The 11,293-nt window shown below is 46.4% G+C and overlaps 1 protein-coding gene across 1 annotated transcript in view; it reads right to left on the reverse strand.

Annotated features, from left to right (window-relative positions):
- The window catches only part of LOC131267760 (protein O-mannosyl-transferase TMTC1-like), a 63,796-nt gene extending 54,413 nt beyond the window's left edge, over positions 1-9,383 (reverse strand). Inside the window, exons 1-2 of the mRNA XM_058270716.1 lie at positions 8,853-9,383; positions 8,521-8,762 (exon numbers count right to left, since the gene is read on the reverse strand). Of these exons, the coding sequence (XP_058126699.1) occupies positions 8,521-8,762; positions 8,853-9,383 (773 nt within the window). The remainder of the gene's footprint in view (positions 1-8,520; positions 8,763-8,852) is intronic.
- Between the last annotated feature and the right edge of the window lie 1,910 nt (positions 9,384-11,293).

The raw sequence follows: 11,293 nt of genomic DNA on the forward strand, positions 1-11,293 counted from the left end.
CACGGGGGTTGAAATGGCACACAAGTTTAGGTCGAAATGGCAGCGTCCGGGGACAGTCGACAGTCGGAAGGAATCGAATAGGACAGGGGTGGGGGGAGGGGGAGAGAAAAAGACCTTCAAGAGGAGATCCAAGCAAAACGGAATCATCAAGTAATCGAATCGTATTCATTCGCCATTTCCCCGCGGACACTGGACCCGGTCCAGCTTCCGGGGTCCAAGTTTTCCCGTCGTCAGCAAGACGAGTTTCAGTAGCTCCACCCTAGCAGTGGAGAATTCACCTTGTCCCCCGCAAGCCCTCCCCTCACAGTCTTTGTTTTTCGCTGTCCCCCAAAGAACCGAACTCCATTTTTCGTGCACTTTGATGACCCTCCCGACTTTGGCTCAACACCACACGCTCGAGAGATGCACTCGGATGAGTGTGGGGTTTTTTGGGCTCTTTCGGGAGTTTACACACATACACACACACACACACACGCAAACACAAACACGGGGATGTTGTTTTTCGGTCTCCAGTTTCACCGTTCACCGTACGGCTGAGCGGGCACGAAAGTTGTGCCCAAAAGTTGGATGGGTGACATCCAATATCGAACACCTCCGGAAACCGGGTGAGAGCGACGCATGCCAGGGGACACGGAGCACGGGTAACGGCATTAAGCTGCCCGGTAATACTATCATCTTGAGAGCATTATTAAGCTCATGGAAAATTGCATTCACTGACGTTGCAGTGGGGAACGAATGTGCCCGAATGTCCTCACCGTCTGGGGACGTTCGCATCCTCGCACAGAAACGTACATACAAACACAAACACACAGAGGCACACCCGGCAAAGTGGAGCCCTACTCGATGAAGTGTGTACCTTGGTAATGTACGTAAAAAGCAGGAGTCGAAATAAAAATGATCCCCAACCAGACTTTCGCACTAGAACAAAGATCGTACGAATACGAAAGGCTTTGCGTTGGCAAACAGAGCAAAGATGCAGCCCAACTTCGCCCGAAAAGGCGGCGCTAAAGAAGCACTGCGGAGAAAGAGTTGATTGCAATATCATCATGAGAGCATCAACGCTTTCAGCAGCATTGTCATTCGTTCGTTCGTTCGTTTGCTTTCGATAGTGCGCTCGGCAATTGCTCGTCGTTCCGGGAGCGAGTGGAGACGACGGGGTAACAGGGTAGATGCTCAAGGAGATGAAAAACACAAGGACAGGACAGATTTTCAATTTACATTAGAATTTCAAATGCCTTCAATAAATCATCACATACACAGTGGGCTGGGAAAACTGGGAAAGTCGGTGTCTCGACTCGGAGTGTGACATAAGAGATGCCGAGATGGATGACCGAAGAGAACTGGGGGCGGTTGATATGGGAGGGAGGCAAGGGAGTCGATCCACCAACCGATACATCAAACCCCGGACAAACCCGGATGCGCTCCGGAAGCCGAAAAACGTTCGATCTAGCCAAAGGGAACCAGCGTCAGCCGTTTCCAGGGAACGCTATTTCCGGCCGGAGTGCAGCCGACGGGGAGATGACGACCAGAATGGATCGATTTTCGATCGATCATCGGCCCATGGATCGATCGGCAAACCAGGGAGTGGCAAACATCCGTACCGTCGATGGAGGCACCCTCCCGTTTGGCAAACGTTAAAACCAGCGTCCTTAAAACTGAAATTGCATCGGAACGCCCGAGTGAGTGACCCGACACGGTGTACGGGTTGGCGTACATGAAGCAAACGTTCGCCCGTTCGGTGATAACATCGGGGCCACTCGAACGAGGCTATCAATAAGAAAACGCTGACATAAATATGGACACTTTCATTGCCTTTCTGCGTGACACTTTTGCGTCGCCGCAGAGAAATCACTTGATGCAACCTTCTTGCGGCCCGTCCCCAGCTCGCGCTCTCTTAATAGCGTCGTTGGTGGCAGTAAAAGAGGGAAAGATAGAGCTCAAAATGGGGAAAAAGAGAAGAGAACCCGAAACGGCCGTAACAGATAGCACTACAACCCTTTCCGTCAAACGGGTACTTTTTTCACCATTTGATGATCCGGACTCCGAGCCGGAAGTGTTTGCCGGTAACCTCCGGCTGACTTACTGACTCTTACTACGCCTGCTGGGACCGGTCTCTGGGGTGGCCATTGCGGAGTCCATAAAAAAAAGATGGCTCATAAATAACGGGCGTCGCCCGAACGGGGCCACCGACAAACGGCACTCGAGTGGGTTGGAGTCGAAATGAAATGGTTCTTTTATTGACATTTATAAACTGGTGATTTGATGGAAGTAATTAAGATGCATGTCGGCTGGGGAGGAAGGGAGAGAAATCTTTTAGGCACAATTAGCCCCCAAACAAATGTTCCTTCAGCTAGTACTGATTGATAAAATATGTAAGAGACGTTGTTGGTTTCCCCATTTACTCTTTCAGTTGACCAAACAGAAGGTGTTCTCGATTACTTCCCATAGATAATTCAATTTACCGGTTATATGATATGTTTTAAAACATAAAATATTACAATAGAGGTAGAAGTGCAAACCGGGATTGAATTTAATATTTTTATTTCTACTCGCTAGTTTTCTACATTTCTTCAAAATAAAATGATGTTTTATATCGTAACTGTGCAATTCACAAAGCTAAGCTATATTGAGTTTCTTTTATTTTGTATAATACTTTGAAGAATGATTTGAATCGAAGAAGCTTTGAAAAGATAGAAATAATTTATTAAATTTTCTATCATTGCTTTATCTTGCTTGTTAGCGTATTTCTTAATGCGGAAATTGTTGGCGTAATAAATTTTTAAACAAAGGTATTGATTAAAATTTCGATCATTCTCAGGCTTCTATCAATCTACATCGTTAAATTGCTCACAGTCTAGAACAATTTTGGAAGGAATTGAAAGTCTTAGATTGAACTTTTAAACAGTAAAGTACCTGCATACACTAAACAGTAGGAACCTACATAAATTGAATCCGGGCTGGAAAAAGTCGTTCTAGAGAAGAATAAAATATTCCCTACGGTCTTATCATAAAACGTTAAAGCTAGTTTATAAATTTGGTCAGTAGAAACTCATAGAACGTAATCTATGTTTCTAAAATAAACCAATATTTATATATTGTACTGATTAATACTAACAGTTTGGTAAAAAAACTCTCTACTGAAAAACAGTAGAATTCACTGTTCCTCAACATTGGGTATCCAATTAAGCTTCCTTTGGTCTATCACTATACCGATATCTTAACTATTCTCTGATCGCTGATCGTCCCGATGGATTGTTGCAAATTACATTTCTCGGGAAGTGCATATTTTCATTCAATTATTTTGAGAAAATTGAATGCAAAATTTATGTTCCGGCAGGAAGAAGGCTCACTCACCTGCCTGGACGATTCCATTTGCATGAAAATAATTTTCTCCATGTCGCATTATTCAGCTGACTTCATCAATTTGTATATTTCATCCGACCGCTACATACAAACAAACACACTCACACACACAAAGCCAACATGTTTCCATCGGTTGCCCTCGTCCTTGGCTCATTTCGCAACTCATTCATTATAATAATTTTTGACCACGATTTTCACTTTCCGACCGACCGAGAATAAATGGGACTTTCCCACGAATGCCTCCAATTTGGGCGTCACACCATTTCCCCATTATCGGCGGTACCGTTCGCTTCGGTGACGAGCCGCACCATGTATGAGAGTGTGTGTGTGTATGTCCGTAGGCACACATTAAAATTCGGCCCACCATCGTAGTGTCCTTCAAGCCCCTCCTCGGTCGCGATGCGCCAACGGAAAAAGGATGTCCGAGAGCGTGCGAGTGCGGCATCAAGAGCGCATCCAGCCTTGCGAACCTTTTACACTTTTCAATCCTTCAACTTCAACACCAATCCGTCCCTCAAGCGCTCCCAAAACCAAAACCACCGCGCCTCCCCCACCCCGCGTGCCAAAAAAGGTTGAGAGTCTGAAAGCTTTTATGCATATTTATAAATTATGCGAAAAGTGTTTGCGTTCCGACGGACGTGCAAACTGGTGGCCGCGAACGGCCTGCGTACGGTACGGTAAACGAAATGAAATGAGGCAAAAAGGATGTCTTGCACACACGCCCAGCCCGCACCCCGGATCTCAGGGTGGGAATGTGGCGAACGTTATCCAACCTAATGAAATGGCTAAAATGACACAAACACAGACGGGTGGGCCTACCGGCAAAGGTGGTGGAAAATTCCTGCACCGTGCGCCAAGCCGGGGTTTCGGTGACTTTTCCACGCGCGGGCTGCACTTTTCCGAGCACCACTCACGTTTATTTTATCCAACGCACGGAAAAAGGTTCGGCCCTCCGGTCCGGAGCACCATCGTTTTGTATCGTTAGCCCGTTATGCCGTTGGCAGGGCCAGTTATTTCAATATTGAACAGGAAAAAAGGGTCTACTTTTGGTGAACAGCTAAACGGGGCATTCAAGGGCACAGTGGGTCCCGCCTAACACTAAACTAGGAGTATTTGCATTTGAACAAGGTTTTTTTTTTATCAAAATCGATAGAAGGCATCGTCTAATAGAGTATGTGCATAATTCGATTGTTGAACAAAAAAAGAATTAAAATATTCTGAACCGCTTTTAGCGGTACATTTATCCGTTCGTTCGAAGCGAAGCGTAATTTCAATAGAAAAACAAAAATTGAAAGGGCATTTGTGTCGAGTTCACATGTTAGCCTTGATATAATTGAAATGAATAAGTTGCCAAACGTAATAACCATCCATTAATCTCGATGGCCGAATGTCTTCTTAATTTGCACTGCGACAAAACTATTTCATTTTGTTCAATCATTACAAATTGTTAAAACACGGGCAAAGTCAAAGGGTCCCGTTCAACGTTGGAAAAGAACACACTGTGCGAGACATCAACTCCGTAGACGGGTCCCCATCATAGGCTCTCGCTAGCGCCATAACGTGGTTTCTGGGCAAAGTTAGACAACGTTTTGGACCGTGTTTGGGTTCGGTAATTAAACCACCGGCTGCTCGAGCTCGTCCCTAACCCGACGGGTTAGGATGCTACCTGGAACGGTGCGTTCGGCCGGGGAGAGTTGAAAATAATTACGGCGCAGAAATCGAGCGGAAGTTTTAAACCTTAAACAGCTGAGTATTAATATAGGCCCCGTGGCCTACACCACACAAATGGACCAAACAAGCAACGTGCCGGCCTGAGGGAAAGTCAAATCGAGGGACCTAGATATAACACCCTAAGAACCCCCTCTCCCCCCTCCCCTTTGCGGCAATGGTCACAGAAAATATAGTTTTAATGATCCGTCTTGTTCTCGAGGCTTACGTCTCAGGACCGGTCTTATTGTTTCCGGCCCAGCTGCTTCGGAGTGTTTTGCAGGCGGTTTTGCAATGGTTCTTTTATTGACCGGAGCCAAAGTTCCATAATCCAATTAGACTCGAGTAATCTTTTTACACCGGTGTTACCTGGAGGCACATTGGATTGGATAATGGGTGCCATGTTCGGAGCCATGTGCAACACGTACCGGAAAATTGCTCCACAGCTTAACCGTAATGAAGGCTTAATTTTTATCCAACAAGATTGTGGAAACATGTTACCCAACCCCGCAATATTACTATTCACCTATCTTGCACATAATCCACACGCAGTTGTTTTAAAGAAAATGTTTTGCACATTTATTAAAATTTCGTTTTGGTTTCCTAAGATCCATGAACTTACTCTCATATTGGAGATGTTATGAAATTTCAATTTTGCGAAAACATTCTTTTGATAAAATATAAATTCAATTAAAATTGAATTACTTTTTAATGAAAAATAGTCGACCTCCAGCGAGACAAACATTCACGTCAGTCACCGAAACTGAAGGACAATGCACGTCGAGTCTGACTCGCATAATCTGCATACCTGATAGATTTATGGAAAATATTACGTTACCGTTGCCGGCTTTTTTGCTCCAAGCTGTCCGCTCACTGGACCCACTGGTACCCGGACAGGAAAAAGATCACTTTTCTCAGTCATACAGAGAGCGTTACCACAGGATTGTTGGCCTCCACCGACGGATGATGCTTGCCGTGCCGGAAACCATTGCATCCCATTCCTTTCGCTTTGGTGGGATGCTTGACAGCGTGAACTGCTCCTTTCGCAAACTGCACATGACAGCATGCCAGACCGCATCGCATAACTTCCGCCTTCGACGAATGCCTCCGGGTGAAATCCATACACCGGAAGGAGAGTGGAAAAAAGGAAAATGCACAAAGCTGCCGGGGAAAAGGGACCGACGATACGCTTCCCCAGGGGGAGCGGAACGTGAGAGATGAGAATCTTGTGGGTAGGGTACACGCACGGGAACACATACTGAGATCGCAATCAGCTCCAATCAAATCGAGTACGTCGGAACGCAAGACGGAGATGCTGCTCCGGCAGGAAATTGTGCAGTCTCATCACACCACCCTCAGCACTGCCGAGGAATGGCGCTTGAGAGATGTGCAAACTACCTCAGCAGGGAATTTCCCGTTCAGCCATGTCGATGGGAAACCAAGGCGAACGAAGAGCCGGATCTCGAATGGTCAAATGGCACATAAAAATGTTTACTTATTTGTCAAGCATATTTCCAACGGCCGTACGGCATGGTTTATGATTGGTTCAAGTGCAATCAAAGCCACATACAACTCCACTTCCAGAGTGTGGTCTCAACTATTGCATGAACATGGAATAACACATGCTGCGTATCACGGGATTGAACGAATCGGAATGTTCTTTCTTCAACTCATTATTATCGATGAAGAACGCAAGCGTTTCATTCAACTGCGATTAAAGATAAAGATAGTTTATAGCTTTGGTAGCAAACCTAATATCTCAGAAAACAATAAGAGAGATAACAACCATTTTTAAGTTATTTGAAGCGCTTCGGTTAGTTGTGCACATACACTTTTCTGATTAGATTATTCTTAAGATACCATTGATTGAAAATAAATTTTACTCAATGGCCAGACGTCTACAGTATACAAAACAAGAACATGTTCTACACGTCGTCTCGACAAATAACATAATTGATAACTAGAGGAATGCAAGTGTAGGAATAAAGCAACTCTAACCATCTGAATAATGATTGTGAAGAATATGTGAAAAAATATAAAACCTAGATAGATGCAACGAAACCTTGAAAACTTTTAACATAAATCAATTACCGAACAATCTTTTACTGGTCTACGGTAAACGCCTAAAAAAAATTGGCCTCACTTAACAACTTCCATAGTGGTGCTGGTAATAGCGGTCGTAGGGCAATAAAATCCTAGTTCTATGAAGAGTGTTCAAAAGATTAACCTTTCCATTCCGTAATAAATTAAATTTCCAAAATTAATATTTTTCTATCAGGTTGTACTAATATGCTGGATTTCTTAAGAATTTAAGAAAATGACATACCAATGTCATGATTTCCTTAAGGCTAATCACTGTAAAATGCATTGGTCTATGAGAGGTCTATGAGTCCAATGCATTGGTCTAAGAGTAATGTTGCCGTTCTGTTTAAAATAAGCTTTAAACAAAATATATAACAAACACAGTCAAAATATATTCAGTTATAGAACTATAAGAACCATACCATCATGATAGGAACAACCGACTAGGAAGAAATATACGCTTTTTTGTTAATTTTTCATTGCAAAACACAAAAATAAATGTTTTTCAGAATTGAATCGTGATTCGGTCATAATTGGTATAAATCTGTAAAATAGTGTGTTCTTGGCACTGTATTAATTATATCATACTGTTAGTTACATGGCCTAATGCGCCACTATTGGTTCCGTTACCCTATTTAAGATTGAAATAGGTTTCAAAAATATTGCAACCTATTTAGCATATTAATTTTTTCGAACTATATACCCCAAAACCACTGCGAGACTGCGAAACACGTAAAATGTATTCACCTTTCAAGAAAAATGTTTCACCTCGCACGTGTTCAAAAACTACTTCCCACATTTGGTGATAATAGCGCACAAAATGGCGAGTGTTATAAAAAAAAACAAAGAAAAGTAAGAAACTAGAACCATGACGAAAAATGGAAAAGGCGACGCAACCCAAGGTGTCGCAAAATGTTTGATAAATGGTTCCACCGGTCGAGGGTCAAGCTGGTGCTGGAACCCGTTTCACCAGGAATGGTTGAAATAAACCAGCAGCTCGGAAAGGAAGGCTCCCACACTTTTCACGTCGTTTGCGGACGGGAGGATATTGTTTGATCTTTTTAATTTTCCTCGACCGCTCCCAACACAAGGGGTTAGCATTATCTTCCGGACACTGTTCTTCGGTCAGCCTTGAAACAAAATTGAGCGTAGGAAAGAAAAACACACTCATATAGGGTGTAGTCTCGTAGATGTTTAATCCTGGGTTTTGCAGCAGGGCCAGAACTTTGCGCATTCAACCAACAAGGCCCGTGTCTTGGCGGAAAGTTGGAAGCGCGTGCGAAACTTCAAAACTTACCCCCCGGCCCCGGTGGAGCGGTGGCGGGGATGGTTCGGGTCTTTCGTGCGAAAATAATTAATCAAACTTACCGAAACGTCAGCGTGGTCAGCGGTCGGTATGATTTATGGCTGCTCAGGTCGGCCATCGGCGTGCCCCAGAAATCGTTCCGGAACACCTGCGCCATCGGGCTGAGGCCGAGCACGTCCTTGTTGAGCGTGATGGCGGGGATGTCGTCGTGCACGAAGTCGCCCTGGATGCCGTTCAGATAGCACAGGGCCGCAATTAGCCCGACGACCAGAAACCGGCACCAGTCGTGCCGGTCCGTCGCGCCGTCGGTCGACGACGTCCCGGTGACATTGGTAACCGTCGGTCCCGCCGGCTGGACGCTGGCCGCGGCGCCTTTCCTCGCCGGATGCCGGATGCATTCGAGCGAGCCCGAGCAGCAATTTCCTCCGCTCGCTTCCTTATGCTGGTGGTGATTATGCTGCTGAATGTGCTGATGATGGTGATGGTGATGGTGGTGGTTATTATTAAGAGCATCTTCAATTTGTGCTGCTTTTTCTGAGGCACTCAACGACGACGACGGCGACGGCGACGACGACGATTTCAAAATGGATGATATTGAGCAGCACCTTTGGCACGCGAAGGACGACACGGACGCCGGGGACGATGATGAGGTGGATGAAAATCTAAACGGTGATGATGATGACGATGGTGAGCCCGACGATGCCATGCAGGACAGACAAAGCGAGCTAATCACACTCGACGGGGAGGACGATGAGGAGGGGGAGGGCGAGGATGGGGATGCTAATGCTGATGGAATAACGTTCGACGAGTACGCCTGCACCGAAAGCGACTGGTCCCAACGGGAACCGTGCTGGCCAACCCGGCGTCCATGTTGCTGCTGCACCGGTTGCACCGGATTGTACACGATCGTAACGCGACGCTTCATTCGGGCCGGTTGCACTTTGCTTTCCTTTTTTTCTCGCTCTGCTTTTGTGCTCTCACACACACATACACATATACGGCACTTTCTCCCGCCGAGCACGGCCACTTTTCTACATCTTCAGAGGCGCACGAGCGGAATCTCCGGGCGCGGGTCGGTTACACAATTTAATATCGATTCCTCTTGCCGAAACTGCACTTCACTCGCACTTGCACTTGCCCGGTGCAAGAAACACACGCCTCGATGGACACTAATTTGCTCCGGATGCACTTCCGACCACTCTTACACGGAACGGCTCGGACCTGGAAGAGAAGAAATGAATCCCCATTGAACGAAACCCGCTTCAAAGACGGAAGTTAAAATCTTGCTCCACTGCAATTGCATCGCTTGCTACTTGAGGTTTTTCTTTTGCCCGCTGGCTGCTACTTTCTTTTCGTTTCAAGCGCGAGCGCTTTTCCTCGCTGCACTCTACACAATATGCGATCTCCGGTCCACGCAAAATCTCGTGAAAAGCAACGCCGTCGCCAACGATTCCACTCACGAAAGTGCATACACGGTGGACCCTCACAGTTCCGATTTCCTTTTCGGTTGTTCTCCATTTTCCATTTCCGCACCGTCGCACCCGCATGCCATTAGTGCCGGGGAAAACCACTGACCGGCGAAGGGGGTGGGAGGGAAAGTTTCCCGACAACGACGACTATGACTCGAGCTCGAAATCAAAGACTTAGCCTCTGAAGATCCTGCTTCCGGGATTCGTACGCTGTTCGGCGTATCGCATTCATCATTAATGTGCTGCGAGCTGCCGCTAGGAAAATCTCTCGAGAGATCGGACTGCTTTTAAGCAGCCACAAACCCGCCTCACCGGTCTGCCTTTGCCCCTTTTGCCGTACGGTTGGGAAGGAAAGCAAATCTCTTTCTTCCACCAGAAGTTGTTGGTTGTTTCTTGCTAGTGGCCCACTCTGTCGTGGTTTGGTTTCCATCTGAACCGGCTGGCGGAAAATTCGGTGTCGATTCGCACGAGTCCTTCGACCGCACACGGTTGCTTCCGATTGCAGCACGGTCCCGGTGGAATTTCGGGTGATGCTTTCTATTTTATGGCTTCCTTTTCTTTTGATCCGACTCCCGGCTCCGCCGAACGAACGCTTCAGAGAACGCTGTGAAGGAAAAAAAACGGACGAGAAATACACATGAATACACAGATCATACCCAAGGCACACAAACGAGAAGACACACGCACACACAGACATACACAGTAGCAATTGGCAAGCGACCCGGAGATAGAGAAAACCAACGGAAAAACAATCCGCATCGCCCTCGGACGACGAGCGTTTTGCTCCGTTTTCTTCCCCGGGAGCCGGGTGCTCCAAAAATGGCGCACGCGACGCAAGTTATTCGGTGTGTTTTGATTTATTCACGGCGTGCTATGTTTGCCGCTATCTCAGCGTTCCGCACAAACACACGATCAGCGCTTGCTCGGTTTCCGGGGTTTTTGTTTTGTTTTTCCATCGCTCGGTTAGAAGAAAAGCACCCTTCAAGCTTCGCTGCTTGCGTAGCTTTAAGCCGGAGTATGCTGCCGTGTGGAAAATTTGCTGCAATTTCCCGTCGCCAAACACGCCCCGCCAGGTGCTGCGTTCCCCCCCCCCCCCCCCCCCCCCCCCGAGAGTGGCAGATGGAAAAATAAATACTTTATTTCATTATCGCGCACGGTGTTTTTCGGAAAACGCACAGATTGGTTCATTGTTTATGGCGCGGGGCCGAAATTGTGCGAGCTGGAATTGGTGTAATAAAATCTGATACTACTAGTTTCTGGCCGCAGCGGTGCCAGGAAGGGTACTTTAGGTACGGAAAACTCATCGCTCGACCTTCCGAGCGAGCGCTGTCTCAAGATTGTTTCAACCGTTTGTAAATAAATGATA

Source organism: Anopheles coustani, chromosome 3 (assembly GCF_943734705.1).
Source record: "Anopheles coustani chromosome 3, idAnoCousDA_361_x.2, whole genome shotgun sequence".
Lineage (NCBI taxonomy): Eukaryota > Metazoa > Arthropoda > Insecta > Diptera > Culicidae > Anopheles > Anopheles coustani.